This window comes from Athene cunicularia (genome assembly GCF_003259725.1).
Source record: "Athene cunicularia isolate RWA chromosome 3 unlocalized genomic scaffold, athCun1 chr3_part1, whole genome shotgun sequence".
NCBI classification, from domain to species: Eukaryota; Metazoa; Chordata; class Aves; order Strigiformes; family Strigidae; genus Athene; species Athene cunicularia.
Window position 1 is genome coordinate 50581547 of NW_020799097.1, and position 25779 is coordinate 50607325.

Genomic DNA, 25779 nt, shown 5'->3' on the forward strand with positions numbered 1-25779 from the left:
GGGCGGGAGTTGTCTTACTGTAGTGTTTACTTTGCCAGCTGGAGTTTGGTTCTTCGTATTCTTCATATTTGGATGCAACTTCATCTCTCTGAAGAATAGTTCCTTATTTCTAATAGTTTCTCTTTACACATTGTTCAGCTGTGCTCACTTCCTTCTCATCTCTTTAAAGTCTTCTTTTAATAGCCCACAGGCATGAGTCCTTTTTCTCCTACATGGTGTCTTTGAAGTGTCCCTGCATTTGGAATAGTCTTTACCCTTTGGTGCTCACTTTCTGTTCCTTTTTAAATTTTCTTTACTTAATATAGCCCTCCTGTTTTGAGACTTGAGATCAGTGTAGTAAATGTTTTTATGGCTTTCTCTGCATCCTCAACAATATTGATTTGTACTGCATTATGGTCATTGTTAAAATGTGTACCCTTAGAAGAAATGTCTTAAAGTCAAGTTTCCTGCACTGCTCAATTGGCTTTTTTTCATGTGAATCTCTAACATGACTGCTTCATGGTACAAGTACATTGTGTAAAAATACTGGTTTCATCACATCTTGGTGTGAAATTGGCACAGTGTACCACAAGGAGGTGACTGAAATATGTCATCGTTACTGTGCTTCTTTCCCTAGTACCTGTTTAGTCTCTGTTACCGTTTCATAGTTACTGCATCTTCTGGCTGAACGGTCAGTAAGGGAGTCCTGGGAACTGTACTCTCCACTGCTTAAACATGGAATTTGAATCCAATGGATCCTTTAATGCTTGTTAACGCTCTTAAAGACAAATCAGATTAACAAGTTAAGCTTTCTGTAGCATAGAGCATGTTTTTGCCCACTGGTATGACCGTCTTATTTCTGTATTCTTTCTACTTGGTAGAGAGTGTATTCTATCCAATTATGTCAGTATTATTCTACCAATTATGTTAGTTTATGAATGTAAACAAAGATATTCCAATTTCACTATGTCTTATTTTTAGCCTCTGCCATCTTGTATGCACGCTTAGGTGTTCCGTTTCTCTTCCCTCAGTTCAAATAGGATTCTGTTGTTGTTGCTATCCCTGTTATCTGAGGTTTCAGATTTCTGTGCTACCTTTTACTTAAGGATATGGCTTTTTTAAGATTGTATGTCATTCCAAATTGCTTATTTTTCTTTAACTATTGGCTATCTCCAACTGTTTCATCAAAAAGCACTCTTTGAACCTTCTCAGCACCAGCAGCTTTTTAAATCTAGATGAGAATTACTCATTTCAGTAAGGCTCCCTTTGTTCCAGGAGCTTGGAGAGGTGAAGTTGATACAGTCAGTAGGGATGTTTTCCACATTAGGGTTAAGATCTGCAGCTTCTCTTTGCAGTAGACAACCTCTTGAGAATGAGTTGCCCTTCCAGGATGTATTTTTTTACGAATTTAAAAATACCATAGCTTAAATTGAGTCACTTTTTGTACTGTCCCTCAGTTTATAGAAAACTGAGGAAGAGCGTACCAAATACAAATCTCAGATCTCTGACCGATCAACCAGATCTCAGCTTCTTTATCAAGACTGTCCCTATGACACCAGCATGTGTAAGTAGTCAGGTACCTGCTGCTGTCTTTATTCTTTAGAATAATAAAAAAACATTGTACTTCAGCCATATAAAAGACAAACAAAAAAGCCAAATCTTTTTTTTTTTTTTTTTTTTTTTTTTTTTTTCCCTTAAACACTGGATTCTTAAGCTGTCATTTCATCCCTGACACTGAAGAGGTTGCGAACTCTTGTTACTGTGAATGCAAAACTGCTTGTCCTCTCTTTCAGACTCCCCAGAAGGAGTCAGGGGATATTCAGGTCTTGTATCCATATACAACAGCTTGAAACCAGTGATCTGCTCAGATCTCGAGTCAGAATTGCTTCAAGGTCATTCCTATTTTTATACTATTTTGCATGGTTTTTAAATCTACATAAATATTGTCGTTTTTTCCATGAGTGTAATAGTTACAATTTTATTGATACTGCCCTGAAACTTCTGTGCTACAAATTTAAACCATTTCTCATATACTCTTCAGCAGCCCTATCAAACCATGGGTCATAGTTGTCTCTAATGTTTTGCATATTGAAACTACCTTTGAGTTTAACAGTTTTTCACCTACTGTCCATCACCTCTTTTTAGACTGACAAGCATATTTCTTTAGTCTTTTCTAGGCCTTCTCCTCACCCCCAACATTTTATCATTCATGTTATTCTCAACTTTGATCTAAATTTTTCTTCAAAATACATTGCTTAAAATTGGACACACCAATCTAGACTAGGCCTTGCCAGTGCTGTTCTGTGTTTTATAAACACTACCCTTTCAGCCTGTATGTTTTTCCCTGTACTTAATCAGTTATTTTCTGGGGTTTGGGGTTTGGGTTTTTTTGTATTTGTCACTTAGCATGTTTTTGCTGAAGTGAAATATTTCACACTTGTCTTTGGTGTCAGCTGCAGTTTTTACAGGTAGATGATCCTTTACTGATGGCATAATCCATAAAAATATTCACAGAATCACAGCATCATCTAGGTTAGAAAGGACCTTGAAGATCACGTAGTCCAACCATTAACCTAACACTGACAGTTCCCAACTACACCAGATCCCTCAGCGCTATGTCAACCCAACTCTTAAACATCTCCAGGGATGGGGACTCCACCACCTGCCTGGGCAGCCCATTCCAACACCTAACAACCCCTTCTGGAAAGAAATGCTTCCTAATATCCAGTCTAAACCTTCCCTGGTGCAACTTCAGGCCATTACCTCTTGTCCTATCACTTGTTACTTGGTTAAAAAGTTTCTGCAACCTCCTTTCAGGTAGTTGTAGAGGGCGATGAGGACTCCCCTCTGCCTCCTCTTCTCCAGACTAAACACCCCCAGTTCCTTCAGCCCCTCCTCGTACAACCTGTGCTCCAGACCCTTCACCAGCTTCGTTCCCCTTCTCTGGACACGCTCGAGTCATTCAATGTCCTTTTTGTAGTGAGGGGCCCAAAACTGAACACAGGAATGGAGGTGTGGCCTCACCAGTGCCAAGTACAGGGGTAAGATCCCTTCCCTGTCCCTGCTGGCCACGCTATTGCTGACACAAGCCAGGATGCCATTGGCCTTCTTGGCCCCCTGGGCACACTGCTGGCTCCTGTTCAGCCGGCTGTCAGTCAACACCCCCAGGTCCCTCTCTGACTGGCAGCTCTCCAGCCACTCCTCCCCAAGTCTAGCGCTGCTGGGGGTTGTTGGGGCCAAGTGCAGCCCCCGGCATTTGGCCTTATGGAAACTCCTCCAGTTGGCCTCAGCCCATGGCTCCAGCCTGTCCAGGTCTCTCTGCAGAGCCTCCCTGCCCTCGAGCAGATCAACACTCCCACCCAACCTGGTGTCATCTGCAAACTGACTGAGGGTGCACTCGATCCCCTCGTCTAGATCATCAATAAAGATGTTATACAGGAGTGGCCCTAAAACCAAGCCCTGGACCCCTATACCCTTCAGGCTTATCTCCCAAGGGATCCTTTCAAGCAGGTGACTAAACAAGACAAAGTCAGCCCTTTGGAAGTCCAGGATGTCAGTTCTGCGGCACCTTTCTTGGCCTCTCTAAGGGTAGAGAACTCTATTATTTCATGATCGCTGTGCCCTAGTTGGCCCACAACCACCACATCATCCACTAGTCCTTCTCTGTTCACAAAGAGGAGATCCAGAGGGCACCTTCTCTAGTTGGTTCTCTCACCAGCTGCATCAGGAAGTTGTCTCCCACGCATTCCTGGAATCTCTGGGACTGGTCCTACTCTGCTGTGTTGTATTTCCAGCAGATGTATGGGAAGTTAAAGTCTCCCACAAGAACAAGGGCAAGTGATCGTGAGATTTCTCCTAAGTGCCTATAGAATATTTCATCCACCTCTCTGTCCTGGTTGAGTGGCCTGTAGAAGACTCTTACTACAACTTCTGCCCTGTTGGCCTTTCCCCTGATTCTAACACAAAGACACTCCACCCTGTATTCACTACTCTTGTACTCAAAGCAATCATAACAGTCCCTAACATACAGTGCTACCCTACCACCTCTCCTTCTCTGTCTGTCCCTCCTAAAGAGCTCATAGCCATCACTTGCCACACTCCAGTCATGGGAGACATCCCACCATGTTTCTGTAATAGCCATGACATCATAATTTTCCTGTTTCATCCTGGCTTCAAGTTCCTCCTGCTTATTGCCCATCCTGTGTGCATTGGTATACATGCACTTCAGATAGGCTGATGTTCTGCCCCCTTCCCCTTTCAAATCTAGTTTAAAGCTCTGTCAATGAGCCCAGCGAACTCCTGCCCCAAGATCCTTTTCCCCCTCTGGGACAGGTGCATTCCATCTAATGCCAAAAGGTGTGGCATCCTGTATACTAACCCATGACTGAAAAATCCAAAGCCCTGACGGTAACACCAGTCTCAGAGCCACAAGTTCATCTGTTGAGTTCTCCTTTATTCTTCTTCATCCATCTCTACAACTGAAGGGATGGAGGAGAACACAATTTGTGCCCCTGACCCCTTAACCAGTTTCTCCAAGGACCTGAAATCTCTCTGCATTTCTTTAGGACCTCTCCTGATAATGTTGTCACTACCTACCTGAAAAACCAGGAGAGGGTAGTAGTCCTTGGGTATCACTAGAGCAGGGAGTTTAGCTGTGAGGTCCTTGACACAGGCCCCAGGGAGAATAAAATAGTCCAGGCAGGCCATTTTATAATCTTGTATAAGATCCTCTCCCAGTTTGATGGAAAGCCATTTATAATTACTCTGTGAGAGTCTGAACTTTTTTTAATTGGTAACCAGTTTTGCATCTGCAGTCGTAGGTAATCTACCCTATTTTGAATCTACTGATGTAAGGCAATGTTCTTACAGAATTTCAGCTACTAAAGTAAGCTTTCTAGAATAAAAAAATTTCTTTTCATAAGCCGTTATGACATAAATGGCCAAAAGCTTAACTAGCATTTTTCCAATGTTGTTGTTCTTGGAGCATGGCTAAAAAGACTAGGAGGTCCTAAAATATAAGCATTTGTTCTTATATATCTGTACCTTTAGCCAAAGCAGTCTCTTTTATTGAAAATTCCTTTTTGAGCACTGGGTTTTTTTAAAAAAGGCAATATACTTTCCTTACTTATGTAGGCATATATAAATTTCCAGTGTGAAGCAGAATTATGGATTATTTTTTACATGCTGCACACAAACTATATATGAATATGGTAGTGAAATAATTTCATAGCTCTTTCAGCATCAGTACTCCTTCTAGAACTGGACCGCCACATTCATGCAGCATTCAGTATTTTAAAATCTTTCCTTCACAAGATATTAATGTCCTTTTTAATAAGAAACAGTCTTCTGTCCATTAATCTCAAAGCTCTTTATGAGTATTCAGTAACTTGGTTATAACAGGATTACTTCATCAGTAAGGCTGATATTTTAAGAGCTTAAAATTACTCTGACTTGGAAATAACGCTTCTGATTTTTTTCATCTACTCATGTTGCATGCAACACCTACAGACACTCTTACCTCTAACGGTTGTAGGTGCTTTATTCTCTGATTCTGCAGAGAGGCCGGTGCAGTCAGAATGGATTAGTCCAGCTGTATTTTTCCGCATACCTGGGCTACTTTGGGTGTCTCTATGCTGCATTGCACAGTACAGTGTAAACATACTTTAATTAGCTGTCTTTCTGGAGTGCACATTGAAGTCTAATTGTTTAGCCAACCATTTTCAGGTGTACTGAAATTATGTGGATGTTAGGTGGAATTGTACCTTTCCTTGCTAAAAGATGGCATGAAATATCTAACTCCTAAACAAAGCTGAAGGAGACGTAGAAGTCAGGGCACATTATATGGCATACCAGCTGAGTAGGATAAAAGCAAGCTGTCTTTTGCAGCTGCGTTTAGAAGTCACAGCCAGAAAGAAAAGATTCACATATCTACTAGAAAGTAGAAATTGTTCGTAGCTTTTCAATGAGACTGATGCTGGACCAAGTTCAACGCATCTATAAGAAGTCTCCACTTCCCCGGGAAGCTGTGCTTGGCCCAGGGGCCCTATTCATTAGAATACTGTCCCTCTTTTACAAGTACCAAGCAAATAGAGTCCCAGAGACTGTGTCAATACAGTTGGAGGACAAGTAAACCACTGTATTGATTTTGACAGAAATCCAAAGTAATATCTCTCTGCTGTTCACAGAAACCTTACAGCTTGGAAGAGAACTCACTGAAATAGTGGCTTAGTAAAAGCAGGCAGTTAAATTAGTAAGTGTCTAATTGCAGTGTCTGATCAATTTGGTTACCCATGGAAGTAAAACCTACTAATAGCCTAGAATAATTTTTTGTTCTTTGGTTTAGGTGTAGCAGGAATTTATATTTCATAAGAGGTCGTTGGTATATTTTTCTCTCCCTGTCATATTCATGGAGCATCTGCGTGTAGCGTGTATGTTGTTCCATGACTGGGTCTTGCCAGATTTGTGGCTCCAGGGGTGGTCTGCAGGTGGATTGTTCCATTTGTATGGAAACCCTTGATGTGTTCTTGGAATGGCTTTTCTACTAATTTCAAAAGTATTTGTCTTCCAGCGTCTTTTTATGAACTGAACTGTCTTCTAGGACAGTAGTCTTTCTGAGAAATGTTTGAGAAAATGATCTTTGGCTATTAGAATAGTGTTGATAGGTTCTCAACTTGTATGCACTCAAGTGCTTTTATAGGCCGCTGGTCTCTGGAGTGGACAGGGTAATCCCTCACTGTTCATGGTTGCCTCTGGATCAAGAAAAATGTAAGAATTAGATTGTATGCTCTAGGATTTCTTCGATTTTATGTGTGTGATCAGTTTTACCGGTGCTTTAGTATCTTGATTGCTTTTTTTCTTTCTTTTCTTTTTCATCCTTGATATGGAGAAATTCTCATTAAGTCCTCAAGGGACATTTTGTCACTTGAATAATATTTAACAAAAATTGGTGATATGTCCACCAGGGTGCAGTCTTTCCCAAAAAAACCCCATGGTGGTCAGTAACTGTTCAGTGCACCTGTTCCTTGGAAACTAAATTAATTTATTTGTCTATCTTATTCTGTAAAATCATGCTATCCACTTCAGGAGAAATGGAGAAAACATGTAAGATATGCCTATTAAAATGAGAACCTCAGTATCAGAAATTGTAAATATCCTGAATATAAAATGCTGGTACATTTAATAAATTATTTATAAGAGTAAATGCAGCAGATTTGGGGATTTTTTTTGATGAGGCTCAATAGCTGTAATCAGCAAATGAAGATGTGAATACCTAATTCTTTAAAAAACTAAAGGCCATTGCTGTTGCCTCTGATAACATCCATGTTGGTCAAAACAACTGCTTTCAAGTTGAAGGAACAAGATTTCACAACTCTGTCAGGAGGAGGATGAAATAATTTCTGCTGGGGGGACAGAATACGCACAAAGCCCTGTAAAACTTCATTTGTTTTCTTTTTCTCCCCATCTCTGTCCTCTTCCTTCCAGCTGCTGCCACTCCCAGGACTGCCAGAGCTGAGTAGCACGCTCTGACCCAGCAGAGGTGGTGGGCAGGGTGGAGGGCTGCTGGGCCAGAGGTTGCTGCTGAAGCTGGAGGGCTCTGTGTGCAGCACCAAAGGGCTGGTTTCAGTGTGATGTACTGGCTTCACAAACCAAGGAACAGTGCCCTGAACTAAAGGAGCATGTGTTTAAAATCACATGTCACTGCCATAAGATTTTGAGCTGGTCTTTTCCTTATGCCGTGTTACAACAAGAAGAGGTTCCTGTGGTGTTTCAGAATCCAGTGTTTGCAGTACAGCAAACTGGTCTGAATTCAGTGTTGACCTCACTTGGAGCAGGGTGTTGGGCCAGGGGCCTCCTGAGGTTCCTTTCCACTAGAAAGATTCTGTGATTTTACTTCCTATGACTATCCTCCTGTTGTATCTTATGTTAACTGTTGCCTATTTTATTTATTTCCTTCTCTGTCTTGTGCGAATCTAAGCATTCTGTCAGCAATGCATACTCAAGGGCCTCATGGTAATACTTCGTGATAATCTTAATACTCAGACCAAGTGAATAGTGGATGGGATTTCAAAGTATCAGACCTTCCTCATCCCTAGAACTTTGAGAGCCAACAGGAAAAAATTTTATCAGGGCCAGGGGGGTGGGCAAAGTAATAAGTTGTACAAAACTAAAAAGCTTGACTTAACAGTATTTCATTTCTCATCTTGTTCTAGGTTATGCATTAGATCCTTCTATAGATAACCCTGAAGTTGCTACCAAATATATTGGTTCTGTAGAAGAAGCTGAAAAAAATCAAGGTAATTAATTCAAAATCTTGTATAGATGGCTTGTGACTGATGACCGTTTCCATTTCTTCTTTATCAAGAAATGGAATAGGTATGGTAAAGGAAGGAATTATGAGAGACTTACCCATGTCTAAAGACACAATAAAGAAAGGTGTGTTGTAAATTTAATGTGAAGAGAGAAGAGAGATTAGAGTGCTTTGTTCTCTTGAAGTAGCAAATATTTCAGGCTATCATGTCAAATTTCAAAATAGGATTTGCAGTTGGAACCTAGCATGTGCCATTGCATGAATAGAATTGATCTGTAGATTTGAAACAGCTTTTCGGTTCTATTAAATTCTGTCTTAGCTAAAATGGTCATATGTCTGCATTAGGATACCTATATGTGGGGCTAATGACCTTAACTGTGCTACTCAGTAGCAAACTGATCACCCTGTATACAACCTCTGGCACTCCTGTTGGGAATTTCATGTTATCTCTGCTTAGCAGAGTTAAGCTGTTTGCATTATTTGGAAAAGAAAAACCATTGGAAAGTTGCCAAATGGTAAAGGCATAGTGTGCTGCTGGGAGAATTGACTACTGGAGACATGGGGTTTGCAATTAATACTTTGATACAAGATACTTAATACCCAAACTGACTTGTTTGCACTGAAAAATTGTACCTGTGTAAACTTTACAGATACGCATTCCCTTGAGTGTCTTTTTCTAGTATCTTATTTGCATGTGTATGCAAAGGTTCTTTATTTTTGTGTCCTCTTCCACAGAATATATCTAAAGTTATTTCAGTCTTTCCCTCTGAAGTAAGATAAAGAAAATAGACTTATTTTGCTAAAGCAGCTACAGACATTAGACAGAAATGGCTAAGATTAAATAATTTCAAAAATTTTTAAAAATACCATTTTCATAATGGATTTATTTTAGGAAAACTCTTGATTAATGTACAACTCCTTCATATGATCATTACTTCAATTTTTACATTGCCTGTTTCCCCTTGCTTATACAAAGCTCTTTGACTCCTTTGCACTAGATGAGTCTTACTGATCTGTAGGGAAACTTTGAAAATTGCTCACAAATGTATATACAACCTTTGGAAAAACTTTCTCAAGTCATTACTTTAACATCTTTTCATTTATTCTTTTTTTCCTCATATCTATATTGTTTAATGGTTTTGAGAAATTAAATTCTGAAGGCACAGCATTTTGTGAAAAGCTAGCATTTATATGGAAGAACAAGATAGTGGTTGGAAGTAGATAACCATGTCAATGAGGACAGTCTTTTTAATAGTGCCTGTAGCAATAGGACATGGGGTAACGGTTTTAAGCTAAAAGGCAGTAGATTCAAACGATACAAGGAATAAATTTTTCACTGTGAGGGTGGTGAAACACTGGAACAGGTTGCCCAGAGAGGTTGTAGATGCCCCATACCTGGAAACATTCAAGGTCAGGCTGGACAGGGCTCTGAGCAGCCTGATCTAGTTGAAGATGTCCCTGCTCATTACAAGAAGGTTGGACTGGATGACCTTTAAAGGTCCCTTTCAACCCAAACCATTCTGTTTGTATACATTTTTACTGGACTAAAATATACAGTTGTGGTTGGGGTTTTGGAAGACTTGTCATATTTTGGAGGGGTTTTTTTGAAACTGAGAGGGGCGAGGGGGATCAGAAGCCAATTCTTAGGGCTCTACTTTTAAACATTGCCCTATTTAAAATTTGAAAATTGATGTATTCGTACAATCTGCAGACATTGTTAAAAATGCGTGGTTAAATACTCTTAACAAATCATGACTTACAGTTTAAGTGGTTCTTCTGTTACTGTACATAGTTAGCAATGTTCATAGTTAGAAAAGTTAGCAATGCTTTTACCAGTTTTGCTCAAATAATTTTTTCCATTTTGCTGTTTGTATTGAAAGGAGGGGTGGTGGTGGTTTTTTTCTTTTAAACTGGCTATGATGTGATCTGTGATGTTGTATTCTGTGTTAGCAGCTAGGCAGTGTATTGTTTCCTTCTTCAGGTTTAACAGTGTTTGAAACAGGACAAAGAAAAATTGAAAAAAGGAAGAAATTCAAGGAAAATGATGCATCTAATATTGACGGTTTTCTGGGACCATGGGCAAAGTATGTTGATGAAAAAGAAGTAGCCAAACCATCAGAAGTAAGTACTACTTTAACACAATATATCCAAATTGTTAGCACATTGTAGTGATTTTAACAGAGATCCAGCTGCAATAGTAGCTTGTCCAAGCACAAGATCCATGCTGTGCTTTAGGGTGATAGAAACATTTCAGGTGATATGTCCGAATCCAGTGTTCCAAATATTCTGCATTCATTTATTTGCAAGACTGTTGGGAAAAAAAATTCATTGTATCTGCGTGTAGCATGTAGAATCTGATTAAAAGTTATTTATAAATGGAAGCAGCTTGAAAAGAACTGAAAGTAAAACTTGCTTAAAGAAAAAAACAGCCAAACATAAACCCAACAATAACACACGTGTATCCCCAACCAACAAACATCCTTATTCTTCAGTCAGTGATGTAGTCTATGATTTAAAAGATAATATTTAACACTTTTCAGTGTATACAGCTTTTCAAACTATTTTGATAAAGATATTTATTGATGTGTAGAAATATTTCTAATCTCATTTAGCAAATGTGTTCTTAATAGTAAGTAAACAGTAGTACAGATATGGATTTTATGTGATTCTGAATGCTGAATTTTTAAAAGTTCATGTTTTATTTTTCCAGGAAGAACAGAAAGAGTTGGATGAAATAACAGCTAAGAGGCAGAAGAGAGGAAAACTAGAAGATGATAAACCTGGCGAGGAGAAGACTATATTACATGGTAATGGCATCTTCCTGCCTGTTCTTATTTTCTTGCTCACTGTGTTTTCTTGCCTGCTGTGTTAATTAGTAAGGATGGCAGACAGCCTCAGCAGTTTTGCTGAGGCACCTTGATGTTTCTGTATTGAAGGTAATAGCGCTCACAGGCATAAGCATAAAGGACAGGGAAAGAGATAATCTTGGACTAATTCCACTTCTTACTGTGAAGAGCAGTGTGGAAATGTCATCTTTCAGGGTACAGGTTTTATTTATTTATTTTTAATGTTACTACATGCACATATCCCTTTCTTGTTTTACAGAGCAAACATTTTAAAGTTATGAGTTTGGCTTAGTTTCAGCTTCAGAATTATTGCAGTTTTATGTGTCAGTACTTTCATCAGCAAGTAGTGCTTTGACTTATGTCTTACATACAGTTTAGAAAATCACTTTATACTTCTTCATTTCCTAATGTAAATGTTCTTGCTGTCATACCATGAATAATTGTGTATCAAATAATCACCCTATGGAAGCATAGTATGTGGTACCTTCAAAGAAAATGGTTTGGTAAGTAAGTAAAATTAAATTATTTTTGGAAACTGTTACTTCAACTCTCTGAATGCAAAGCAATCCTGCCTTATATTGCTTGGAACAGATAGGTAAACGGAGTCTCTCTTTGTTTACCACTTTTTACATCCAGGTTCACACGCACAAGGTGGTACATCCTTTCTTACATGTATTACAGAAAAAGTGGCTATGAGATATGCATTGCTGACATTAGTACGTCATTCTCTTTATATATAGTAGGTCATGACAATGTTTATTGAATAGTGATGATCATTACAAATCTGAAATTTTAGCCATTGAGCCTCCTGTAGAATAATTATTTTGTATCTAACTTTTCATGGTCTCTACCTGAAGTTACACAGTGAAAGACCTTACAAGATAAACTTTAATCTTCGCAAACACAAGCATTCCAGAAATACAACATTTTGTACACATGCGTAAACACTGATAAACATTCATACAGTGCAGGAAGTCACTTGTACAACCAAAGCTGCTGTAATGATATCCCAGAAACTAAGGAATTAATTTAATCAGTACACAGCTTAATGTCATGGCTATCCAACACAAGTCTACTCTGAAATGCCCATTTCCGAGCACAATGCATGCCTGCGTGTCTGGCCTGTGATTTTTTAACTCTAGTTAAAGAGCAGCTGTTGGCTACTGCTGACCAGTATTGGTTCACACCAGCCAAATGGATCTTTTTTACTCTGATTTGCAGTTCTGTTGACGTGACTGACACAGCACAGAGCTGGCTGGCATGTGAATTGCAAGCTAATGCCAGGGTTAGTGTTGCACATTATAATCTGTGTAGAGTTGGTATAAGTAAACCCTTGTTGGCTGGAGGAACTCTGGCTGTTTGATGATGAGTAAGATGTGTAGGGTGGAGATTGTCCTAATGTTGAGATTATCAGATTCCAAGCAGACTTTGCTGAAGTGATTTAATTTTGAGTTAGCTGTTGTCAAATAAGGTTCCACATCTGTATCCTATGAAGTGGGTTTTCCTTTTTTTTTTCTCCCCCCACTTCACAGAAGAGCAGCTGTTTTGAGAAAAACCTTAATTGTGTGTGGCTGTTGAGCCTTTCAAAGATTATAACCTCTTAAAATACATGCTCTTGAATTCCCAGAATTCTGTGTTTACCTTTTCAGTTAAGGAAATGTATGACTATCAGGGGAGATCTTACCTTCATGTCCCTCAAGATGTTGGAGTTAATCTCCGTTCTACAGTGCCACCTGAGAAGTGCTATCTTCCAAAGAAACAAATCCATGTGTGGTCTGGACATACAAAGGTAGGAAGGCATGTTTGTGAGCATGCATCATAAAAACCCACTTCACTTTGTGTCTGAAGCTAGTAACTGAAACTGAAGTATCAGTAGAAGGAAAGAGTATTTTTGTCTTTACTGCATTATGCCTGTAATTGGTTGCATTACATGCTCATACAAGGTGTTTGCCAGCTCAGATGCAGTTGTTTACCTACATATACTTTTCCATTAATATAGTGACTTCCGGACATCCCTTAGTGGGACAAATATTATTCAGTGACTTCTGTGAGATGTGGAGTTATTTACTAAACTACCACGTGAATATGAGTAAGGCTAATTCTAGAGATCTCTGAAAATGCATTTCTTTTTTAATAGTAAAAGTACTTAATGGCTATTTCATATCAAACTTACATAGGTTTTGTGATTATGATGCATCAGCATTCCAGGTTTCCCTATTACAGCTATTGCCTTTGAGGGGCGTGCTTTAAGAGTTTTCTTTGATGATGCTAAACATCTACAGTTTCTCCTTGTGCCAGAGCCCATAACTATATACGTATTTTTGCTATTTAGAAAGTATTTCACTGATCAAATTTGTAAAACTTATACTCAATTTGCTGCTTCTTTTGTCTCTAGTTTTCAGTATTGCTTGAGAGAATATGCTGTGCTGCAATGGACAGCACCTTAATGATATCTGAAATATGAAGAAAGGAAGACACAGGGAACACTTTTAGTTTTTACCCTTTTTTAGTTGTTTAATGATTGCTGCATCAAAGAGCTTGTAGCTGCAACTATCAGTGTTTTCCAGAATAACATCTCCCCAAAGCTCTAGTCACAACTCTGCCTGTTACCCTGTTAGAACAGACCAATGCATAAAATAGCTTTTTCTTTCAAATGAGATGAATAATGATATTGATGAAAGAAGCAAAAGAAAGATGGGCTGACAAATCTGGAAAAGCTGGGGGATATAAGTAGACAATAATAGGGAGGATAAAGCATCCGACTCCAACCAGGGTTGGGAGCAACTGGATGGAATATAAATAGAGTAAATGACATGAAATGGAAAGAAGGGTCATCAAACCATGAGTACTTGGTGGTTCTTTGGACTTCCTCTGGAAGCAGTACCTGAAATACAGATAGATGGGAAGATCGTGTGCCCAAGGAATCTGAGTTCAGTGGGTAGAAGCCACTGGTAGTGTATGTCAGAAATGGAGCTGGCCAGAAACATTTTTTGTGGAAAAATTCTTCACCTGCCCCACCTGAAAATGCTTGTTATACAGAAACAGTCATCCAAACCCACAGTTTGTATTTCTTTGCTGTGTTTACCGCAGTAATGGGGTGAGTGTTGAAGGAGAGTATACATACAGCTGTTGAATTGAACCAAGTAATGATTGTTAAAAACACATCACTGTTTCTGAAATGGAATGTGGATAGATTATTTGTTTTGAAGATACAGTATCTGTATATTTTATGAAGATAAGCTTTAGCTTTTTCATGGGAAAAGAGGGCAAGTGAACTGAGGAAACATCTAGCAGCTCCACTTACTGTTTAATTATGTCCTTATTTACAGGGTGTCAGTGCAGTTAGATTGTTTCCTCTCTCAGGGCATATACTGTTGTCTTGCTCAATGGATTGCAAAATTAAGGTGAGTAATTTTTCCATTTTCATGTATATATTTTATACCATCACTGAATACAGACAATGTATTTTAGCATACCTAAACATTTGGTATTTAGCATATTTAAACATTCTACCAAATACCTTTGTCTATTTTTCTCACTTGATTTTTAAATTACAAATTTGTTGGAACAAAGATAGAAATAATACACCAGACTGTGGGTGTTAGAACAGTGTTAATCATTTATTAATAGCATTTAGAAGATCACAAGTTCCTCAGGTTATTGCCTTTGTTGTTATAATCATTTTCTGTGAAACCCAGTTTTACAACTAGCAGTAGGTTTCTGCTGAAGTGTTTTACTGAAGCATTTGTGGTCTTGAACTAATCTCATTTTATTCCAACATATATCATATTAGAAAGCTAATGATATTTTAATTTTTTTTTACTAGCAAAACCTTCAGACTTTAAAGTTTAAATATGATATGGGGGGTTTAGTTATCTTAAGGAGGTTTTGCTAATAAGAAGGTGACAGAGCATTCTTGTGAATTTCTGGGCAATATGTTTATAATTAATTTCTTAAAAGGTGTTGCCATAGATGTTTGCACTTAATTTCAGCATCATTATTGTTTAACAATTGACATCTTTTCTCCCCATCCTCTTTTTTTTTCCTCAAGCTATGGGAAGTATATGGTGATCGAAGATGTCTACGAACATTTATCGGTAATAGGTTTGGGGTTTTTTTTAAACTGATACATCTTTAAAACTGATACATATTTAAAACTTCATGGAAGGATATGGTTTAGGTTAACTTACTAGTTTATTGTAGAGAGGACCTGTAGGCATTCAAGGCAAATGGTATTCAGTGAGATCTCGGCAATAAGAATTGAAAAATGTGCAAGTTTTTAGTGAACCTTTGTCATTATTCCAAGCAACTTAATATTGATGTATAACACCTTACAACCTTTGAAACAAAATGTTAGTATACTGCAGTCATCAATGCTTTATGCAGGACTCCTTTCTAAAGGCAAAACTGTGGAATTAAATTGCCCAGTATTCATGTTGAGAAACAGCAGCCCTCCTGTATTTATGCAGTGAAAGCATCTTGTGATCTGATGATCCCACCTTAAATAGGTGGTCTCTTCTGTGCTGAGTTTCTAGTGCAAAAGCATGGGAATTTTTTTTTTTAGGTTCAGGTGCCATCTTTGTTCATGTAACATGCTTTTAAAAGAAGATAGCTGAAAGAGAAATACAAACTTCTTAGCAGCCTTGAATGCAGAACAAAAGCAGCTGTCTCTCCTTTTGAAATGTGAATGTTTCTAGAACACTGAGTGAATATATGTTGAGTAACAACAAAGAAGCCTTTTTTCACCTAATATTTTTGATGACAGCAGTATGGCAAAGATGATGGCTCAAAAAAGGTTCTCTCTCAATAGACTGCTCTTTCTGAACATTTTGACTGTTTTTCTCAAATGTTCTTATTATCAACCAGTTTCACCTGCTGTTCTGCTATATTTAAGTTACTGTGCCAATATTTTAACTAAAGAGATCTACAAGTCTGATGTAGTGGTCAGATGAAAGTATTGGGGTTGAGGGGTAGCAAGTTTAACATCAGATGAAAGCATTTTTAATTTTCTGATCTCATATTTCTCATATTTTGTACCTGTTTTCTAATTATAAGTGTTTCTCCTTTAAATGTATCTCTTGGAGTTTGTCTCTCCTCTTTTTCATTAGATGTTGATATTTATTACAGTGTTTTAAACTTCTCATGCAGCTCTTAAATGTAACCAGAACAATCTTTGAAGCCAACAGTACTTAAAGTTCTGCTTGTGTATCAATTTATGAACAATGCACAGTGGTTGGTTCTGTGCAATGCTATTGTTTCTCTCTCTAGTGCTTTAGAGGTGTGTAGATTTTCGGGGTTTATTCTCATCATGCTTTAGGAGTTACTTTTTCACTTGAATCATTCTTTATTAGTGCTCAATGGAGAACTTCAGTAAGCGATTTCCTTGTTCTCTTTGCATTCTTAAAGACTAGAGCATTTAATATGAATGTTTTTTTTAAAAAAATTATTCTAAGCATGAATGGGTAAAAGTTTATCATCACATTTTTTCTATCATGTAGGACATAGTAAAGCTGTTCGAGACATCTGTTTTAATAATGCTGGCACTCGGTTTCTTAGTGCTGCATATGACCGCTATCTTAAACTCTGGGACACTGAAACAGGTAGGCTTGTATTTGTAGATGCTGCTATTTGGCACTATGTTTAATTAATAGTAAATAGCAAGGTATATTATCAGTCAGATTGTTTCCAATTATTCTTAATATCATAGTTCAGTGTTCAGGCTTTCATTACAGGATAAAGTCTTTTTTTCCTAAATATTTTGTTATCTGTAATGGTGCAGTTGACACTACCTATATACCTGTATTTCATATACCTTTTTATTTGAGGGGTTTGATAGTTACTTCTAATGCTAGAACAATTTTCAGCAAAAAGACAAAATTTTACCAAATCAGTTAATTTTACCAAATCAGTTAATTGTGTGTTTACATTTACAGGCATAAGGTAAAGTAATGAAATCACAGTTTAGACCTAAATATGCTTAATTCAGAAGAATCATTTCATTTGATCTTTCCATTAACCTGAACTTGAAGAGCACTCCAAATAAGAAAAGGTGGTAGAGGGAGTTGGAGGGCAAGTCTGATGTTCTCACAGAACTGCCTGGGAGATGTAACGTTCTGCTCAAAATAGTTTCTTAAGATGAAAAGATAGAGGATAGATTTTGTCAGTATTCTTTTAAGCTTAAGTCTGTTCCTAAGACAGGAAGTTTCCATATTTGAAAAAGATGCTAGATTTCTTGGTTTGTTAGTCATGGAGGTGACAACCAGAAAGGTCTAAGCCAAATTCTCCAGCCTTGAGTCCAAACGCAGTTATTTAGACACTTGAATAATTTATGGAGCTTCTGGATTATAACAGGCTCCTGTAAATTACAGATAACATTGAATCAGGGTATTTATGGCTGAGGCTATGAGAGGAGGTCAGTAGTTTGTTTTGCTGTTGGATTACCGTTATCCTTTCCTAGGTTTCGGATTGAGGACTTCTTGCCTGAGTTTAAGTCTTCTTGTTGAGAAGACCTCTGATCCTAAGGAGGTGATGCTTTGCAAAGACAGTGGTCAGCTTGTGATATCCTGACCAGCCCTGATGTCCTTGATATATCCTGATGACATCCTGAGCAGTTAATATTGTTTGAAAAGCTGTAGTAAAGCTAGGAGCAGTTTGTATGTGTATGTTTTTATACAGGTGCATGCCTACAAACATGTGAAATATCTGATAAAAGAGCAGGGTAAATTCTACCCTGTAATCCTCTCAAGGGATTTAAAACAAGTATTTTCTGCTGTTAGTAAAGTAAAAGTAAAATGAATGGTTTTTATCAATATCAGCAAAGATCTCTCAGTCCATAGAATTTCCAACCTGATGCACCATGAATGGCTTTTCTGTTGCAGGGCAATGTATTTCAAGATTTACAAACAGGAAGGTTCCTTATTGTGTCAAGTTCAATCCTGACGAAGATAAACAAAATCTCTTTGTTGCAGGAATGTCAGATAAGAAGATTGTGCAGGTATGTCTATTTAATATCTCTTCCTCTAAAAATTCTTATATTTAGTAAAAAACCAAGGTCTTATTCTGACTTCTTTATTTGTAGTGGGATATTCGAAGTGGTGAGATTGTGCAGGAATACGATAGGCATTTGGGAGCTGTCAACACCATTGTGTTTGTGGATGAAAATAGAAGATTTGTGAGTACATCTGATGACAAGAGCTTAAGAGTCTGGGAATGGTAAGTTTAAAATTTTGAATTTAACATATTATGAGCAAACTGAGAAGTGAGTTTATTTTTAAAAGTATACATAGCACATAGGACACTGGAGTGCACTGAGTTCTACCTAGCTGAGGAAGAACTAGCTTTTAAACCCTATTCTGACTTAATGCTTGAAACACTTCATAGATTTCCTCTTCCCCCACAGAAGGCATAAGACAGCCCTGTCAACCTGAAGCACACCACACTCTATTAGTGATCTCTGTTCTTTCTCCTTTCCCCAGTGGTGTATTAGCCCTTAAATTAACTTCTTAAAGAAATGTAGGCTCTGTTACATTAGTGTTTGTTGGTTTTGAATGTTTCAGCCCATGTATGAAATTAACTACTTTAGTATAGGTCAATTTCTGGTTTTCTGGTAGTCTGGGTTTTGTGGCAGTCATTGATACCCCACAGTGTGGGTACAATAGATGACAGAAAAATGAAAGTCTATCCAAGAAAAATTCATAAGACACATCATTTTAAATGGCATCCAATTTTTAACATATCTGGGGAGAAAACAAATCTCTCTGAAGTGCTTTTCACAAAGTTCTAGGTACTAAGATTTTCAGCTTAGGACTTTTAAGATTTCTCTAGAATTTCAAATTTCTTTTTGAAATAGTCACTCCCATATCTTTAGGTATCCATTTCCTTTTGCTGTTCACACATGCAAAGCTGTTGCACAATACAGATGCGAGTTCGACAGTTCTGTGACTAATCAGTTCCTTCCTAGCTTTTTAAAAAAAAAAAAAAAACTAGACAAGAGACTCCAATCTGTGGTATTTGAATGTTACCCAAGCAGCCAGCAAAGCCCTCAGCATGTCTGTGATCAGCTGCTATGATTGCCAGTAGCAGTGGTGGTAATGGCCAAAGTCTGGGAACCCAGGCTTAGGCTAGACATGCAGTGCTGTCATCGTATGTCACTCCGAGAGAGCCTCTGTTCAGTACTTCATAATTAGACCCATGCATTTACTGAACTCCATCAAGAAAAATCTTTACAATATCATATCTGCTAAGGAATGGCTCCTCTCTGGCGAGTGGGAGGATGATCTCACTTGCATAAATCTGTTATTTCCTTGAGATTGGATTGCCCTTGTTTTGTGAGCTTTGTGTTGATGGCTGAAATAAATAGAGAAGTGGGTGGGTTTAGTCATTCTGTAGGGAAGAGCAGGAAAGGCAGAAAGGTTCTGGCATGGGAACATCGCAACCTGATTGTTCAGTAGCAGAAATTTTTTTCCTCTTGAAGAAAATAACATGTACTGAGCTTGCTGTAACGCTGAAGAAAGAGCAACCTTGTTCAGATCACAGGGAACTCAACTGTAGGCAATATTCTGTAATACAGTTGTTAGGGATTTTTTTTTGTTTTATAAAAAGCAAATGTAATGCTGTCTTCTTAGGCATGATTTGAATACCTTTCTCAACAACCTGCCATCGTATATGTTAATTGGTCTGTAGGCACATTTCTATCATTTTGAGTTCCAAATTTTTACAATGCATTAAAACTAAGTTAATATATTCACTACAGAAGCTTTTTGAGCTTGAAGACTTCCGTGACAAATTATTTCGTGCTGCACCTCAAATGTTTTTTTCCTGAGTTCATAAGAATTATTTGCAGCTTAGGATGATTTGGTTACGGCATGTTTCTTCATATATTTGTCAGCACAGTATTTCTTCAGTATTCTACAGAATCAAAGCGGAATTAATTAGGGCCTGAATATGGCCTTAAAAGCCAGTAATTAAAGCTGGTCTAATTGCTTAGTTTCAGTTGCCTAGAGGAATCTTGAAGTATGTTTTGTAAACATTTTGTCTTGGCCAGAGCTGGTAATGGGGTGCCATGTCAGACTTCATCACAGTGAAGAACTTCTCCCCTGAGAATCTAAATCTCCTTTCCCCAAGAGTTCATCCCATATGCATAGACTTCACTGTGCTGTACACTGAATTGCAGTTGGTTGGTTGTTAAAAGTTCAGACTCCAGGTATAGCACAGACCCTTGCAGATTAAATGGTTTCTTTAGGAATCTTAATGGAAAATTTGTCTGCTTTCACATTTCATGTGATTGTATCATTACAGCAGGGATATTAAAGTTGACATGGGTATCATACTCTGTGTTCTTTCTTCTAGAAATGTAAAAATGTTATTTTGTCTTTTCCTTCGTATGCATCTGATCTTATTTAAATAAACAGTGAAATGATTTGAGGCTTTTATTTCCTTTTACCTGATTCAAGTCAGCTAGCAATGCAAGAACTGTATAGCAGTAGATTTAGCTGTTATCCTGACAGACTTAGGAGGCTTGTCATGTCTGTAAAGCTATACCCCTCAGCAGGCCTTTCCTTTCCATCGTTCCTGGTAAAGACACTGTAGTCTCCTGAGGGAGCTCTTCATGATGGGTAGATCCCAAAATTGGATTGAGTTGGGTCTGGAATTTGTTTGGGTGCCTTGCCTTCCTTTTGCCTTCCTTTTGCCTTCCTTTTGCCTTCCTTCCTCCTTGTATTACAGCACCGGAGTATCACACTCCTAAGTCTTGGCTAGCAGATACTATTTATATTTAAAACTTTTAAGCCTTCAAAATGCCATGAAGTGCGGGAAAGACTTGAAGATCTTTAAATTTAAAAATTTGAACCAACTACATCACATGAGTTTTGAGGTCAGACAATCATGACAGCATCTTTATTAATAATATTTTTTAAAGTTTTTTGGTAAGGGAGCAGGATGATATTACTTATTTATCAAGCAAATGTGAAACATAAATGTATCTCTTTATTCTGCCTAATAGTTTAATGCAGTGCGTCCTGCAGCTGTCTTAAGTGTGTCTGGTAGGTTTCAACATAAAGCAGAGCTGTCTTGAATAAATTCCAGTAGATGAGCCTATCTTCATTTGTAAAGGGAGAGAAAGCAGGACATCCTGTGCTGCATTTAAATTTCTCTCTGCTGTACAATTCAGCATTGGAGATGCATCTTCTGTGATGAGATTTTTTTTTTTTAATGGGGCTTCCAGTGGGATGGCTTTTACGTGGCACTGAGGACTCAGATGACCGGTGGGCTGAGAGAGTGTTAGATGCTGGGAGCTGATCAGGATCTGGCCTTACTACAGTGATGACCTTGTGTCCTGTTGCAGGTGGGGTTTGAAGCTGTTTGGGTAGTGATGCAAAAGGGTAGGATGGGGCACAGGGCACTGCACTTCCTGGGCTGTCATGTTGGTCAGCCTCAGAGATTATGTGGAATTTTGTTACTCTTTTACAGATTTACTGTCCAACAGTAGCCTTAGGTCTGCTTGTTTGGAAGCAGTTATCCCAGCTCATGCTCTTACCCACAGAGTGTATTAAGGGGATTGCCCTTCACATTCTGAGGGGTAAATGATTTTAACATTTAACTCGCAGGAGCATTTGTTGCTTCCTGACAACAGAGAAGCTTCTTGCCCTGCTGCCCATGTGCATGTAGCTTAACGCAAGATGACGGGAAATAACTTACTCCACAATTAAATAGAATTGTAATTACCTTGCTAATATTGACTGTACTGCCATCCAGCAAGGCTCAGTCAGCTAGTACAAGGCAGCCACCCACGCTCTCTGCTCTGATAGTGTCCCAGCATCCCTTCTACAGTTTGAATTAGACAATGAAGTCATAACCATCCCCTTTGTATTAATTAATGTTGCTACAGAGCATTTTGCATGTGTTTTCTGCTGAATACATTAATCAAATCTATTTTCTGCTGGAGATTTCTTTTGCTTAATGAGAAAGACATGTGCATGCCTTCCCTTTTTACCAGTCTTCTAGTGTAGGGTATGAGGAATACTGTGAATATGCATGGACCGTTAGTAATTTAATTTATATAGTCAAAATCAAATGACACTTCTGCAGAATAAGGATTAGACTGTACTTGTTTTTTTCCTAGGCCTCTGTAAGGGACAGTGTACGTTCTTAACATACACTGGCACAGCCCTGTACGCAATCAAGACTGGGGAGTTCACGGTTCAGTTCAGCTGTGAACATTTGAAATTGGTTGACATCCCATTTGAGGAGATCAGGAGGAAAAGGACATTGTTGGAGAGATGAAAGAAAGAGACTCCTGACTGTTTTTTGTTTGGGTTTGGGTTTTTTTTTTTAATCTAGTTAAAACTCAATAAGATACATGCATATATCAGTTTATTCTTACTACCTATATAAGAATTTTGTGAAAGCTGCAGTTAAACTGGAGGCAATAGAGTATCTTTGTGTTACAGTTTTATTTTTAATAATTGGAACTATGATTCTGCTTTAGACTCTGGGTCATTTCATTGGGGTAAATTCACTCTATCAGAGGTTATCCTGTAGATGGCTCTGCAGCTGGAGATCTCTAGGTGGTCACGCATAATATTTTTGAGCTTTGGCACATTCTTCCTTTGGACACCACCATATGCTCTCCATGGTTCAGTGGCTGAGTAAACCAGCTGACTGGAGGCAGCCCTTTGGAATATCTCCATGTCTTCATAAAACACATACTTCTTCCTTTTGCAGGGACATTCCTGTAGACTTCAAGTACATAGCTGAGCCAAGTATGCATTCGATGCCAGCCGTGACTTTGTCTCCAAATGGTAGGTTAATGCTCTTTACTGCCTTCTTAAGCCTAGTTTACATAGGCATGTCTTACTGATTATATCTCTGTATCATTGCTGTGTTGCATCCCCCTATCACCTCACACTATCCCCACCCCTCAAAATCACTGTGTGCACTTATTCCAAGATTGGACTGGATCTTGTTTTGATTTACAAGTCTTAAGAAGAACAAGTATGTCAAAATGAGGGGTTATATCAGGATAACTCTATCAGTTTAAATTTAGACCTTCATCCAGACAGGGCAAAATGACTCTTTCTTTTCATAGAGCTAAGATGTGTTCTTTGCTCTATTTAAAATACTAAGAGAAACAATGTTTGGAACCGACAATAGCTGCAAAGTACTAAGCAAGTTCAGCAGTACTTCTGGTGCCACTGTTAAAGCAGAAACTGATGTCATACACGATTCTGTTAGTGCTGTTGCTTTGTGTTCTGAATATAGCTCAAATAACTCTGGCATAAGAGAAATCCCAGATTATCTCAGTGTTTCTGTATGTTAATGTTTCACTGGTGTTTATGTTCTTCAATTAGAATCAAACTGAAGGAGGATAAAGGTTTAGTACCTTCAGTAATCAAGTGAAAATCCTTCTAACAGGACAAAAATCTCTGTTATCTCTTTGGCCAAAATTAAATAGCTTTAATGTCAACATTATTGAAGTGTTGACAGATTTACACTTAACAGTCCCATTATGTTAAGTAGTTGTGCCAGCTATCAGCATCAAATTGTATTTGTTTTGCAGTGTAAACATTTTATTCTTAACAATAGAAGTGGGTTTCTAACATAAAAAGGAAGATTCTGGAGAAAGAGATAGCCGCATTTAAGAATGGTAGCTTCCCAAGCTGGTCTTTCTCAACCCCTACCTCTGAAATTGCACAACTTGCTGTATTCTGATCAAATTTTTCAGTTTGTCTCATTCTTCCACATTGAAATACTGGATTTCTCATTCTTTTTCCAGTTCTGGCTGGCCACCATTAGAGTATTTGATTTCTGAGATGAGACAGTAAAGGATGGTAGGAATGAAGTAGCCATCTTTTCAGCTCAAGACATTATCTGTCCCATTAACTAACATTATCTTGACCTACAGTAGTTCAGTATCACCAAAAAAAAAAAAAAATTCTGTTGGAATAATTATGCTACCGATTGTTCCAGACACATCATGCATTATTTTGGAGTTAAATGATTCCTTTAAAGAAAAGTAAATAGAAAATTTTACAGGTATGGAACATTTCTGCTTAGGGGCACTGATTTATGAATCTCATCCATTAAATTTTTCCTCCAATGCAGGAAACCAACCTTTTAAAAAGTAGAAGAGGAGAATAACATGCTTGGGGTACACACTTGACATGTTTGTTTGGCAGGCTGAAGAAGATCCTCATATTCCAAGCTAGTAGCTTGAAGTGTGATCAGATTTACAGTCAAGTCAGCACATTTTATGTTATCAATGTTTGCATAAAACACTGTAAAAGCAGTGACGATATGCAGCATTCAGAAGTCTCTATTCAGTGGTGTTCTGTAGCAGACCATCTTCATTGGATTCTCAGGCAGGAGTTAATGCACTGCCAAGATGCAGGATGAGATAGAGTTAAGATTAGAAAAGCCCCGGGTTTTTTCTTTGACTACGGTATCTTTATTAAATTACATTCCATTAAAGCAGAAAAAAAAAGTAAGGATTTCCAGACTCCTGAAAGTCTACCTTAGACCTGTTTTTCCAGTAAAGAAAATAAGAGATGACCATCTTACAGTACCCACAAAACAGGTATCAAATAGATTGCAGCTAGATGGGTTTTTTTACCCTCATCTGAATTACTTAATTATGTGCACCAGCAAGCTTACTCAGTAGCTTAAAAATTTACCAGTAAGTCAGTGGGGTTGATGCAGCACATTATTGTAACAGCCAGAACTTTTCTAGGGTCCTGAGTGCATTTTGTAGGAATAGGCATCCCCAATCCTGTCAGACATAAGGTCTTGCCTCTTAGCAGTTGTATCAGGCAGAAGCAGTATCAGCTGCTACCTAGAACCCTGGTACATAATGAAAATCTGGATTAAGATAGTGCAAGAAGAGTTACAAAAATCTCTTAAAACATTCCAGTTAAGTCTGTTCCTTCAGATGTGACACTCTGATACCACCTTTGTTTATTGTATTTATAGGGAAATGGTTGGCTTGCCAGTCGATGGATAACCAAATTCTGATTTTTGGAGCGCAGAATAGATTCAGATTAAACAAAAAGAAAATTTTCAAAGGTCACATGGTAGCTGGCTACGCTTGTCAAGTGGATTTTTCACCTGACATGAGGTAAGTTTTTGTGGGAATGAGCTTCATCTTAAAACTTTCTAGCACAGACAGTTTCTTTTTGAATACTCTGCAACATTAATTAATGCACAGCCACCCTGTTAACTCAGCATCAGAGTTCCCTAGCCAAGCAGCAGAACAGAAAGTTTACCCTTGTCATTTGGTAGGACTAAGTTATATACTCAGTGGTTGCTGTGAGCACCATTAAGAAAACAGTCCATGTAGTCCAGTTTCCCCATTCTGCAAAGATGATTTACACTCCTGTTCAACCATGCAGAGCCTCCCCTTGGTCTGCCTAGCCCTGGTGCCGCACAGGAGGCTGCCTTTTCTGACTCATGTCTGGCTCTCCTTGCTCGTGGTCTGCAGCACAGGGTTTATTCCCGCAATACGCACTTTCCTTAGAATACCTGGGATTCAGACTTGGCCAGTTTTCCCAATTTGCAGGTCTGACGTGGGTATCCTCATTTATTATTCAGAGAACTATCTTTCTCGTCCTGTTTGCTTAGTAATATGCCCATACGTTTACCACTGTATGTACA

The 25779-nt window shown here is 38.3% G+C and overlaps 1 protein-coding gene across 1 annotated transcript in view; it reads left to right on the top strand.

Annotated features, from left to right (window-relative positions):
- CDC40 (cell division cycle 40) overlaps window positions 1-25779 on the top strand; it is a 42341-nt gene that overhangs the window by 14268 nt on the left and 2294 nt on the right. The window contains exons 4-14 of the mRNA XM_026844193.1: window positions 8190-8273; window positions 10269-10408; window positions 10998-11094; window positions 12783-12922; window positions 14463-14537; window positions 15185-15230; window positions 16632-16733; window positions 18012-18127; window positions 18212-18345; window positions 22855-22931; window positions 25099-25243. Of these exons, the coding sequence (XP_026699994.1) occupies window positions 8190-8273; window positions 10269-10408; window positions 10998-11094; window positions 12783-12922; window positions 14463-14537; window positions 15185-15230; window positions 16632-16733; window positions 18012-18127; window positions 18212-18345; window positions 22855-22931; window positions 25099-25243 (1156 nt within the window). The remainder of the gene's footprint in view (window positions 1-8189; window positions 8274-10268; window positions 10409-10997; window positions 11095-12782; window positions 12923-14462; window positions 14538-15184; window positions 15231-16631; window positions 16734-18011; window positions 18128-18211; window positions 18346-22854; window positions 22932-25098; window positions 25244-25779) is intronic.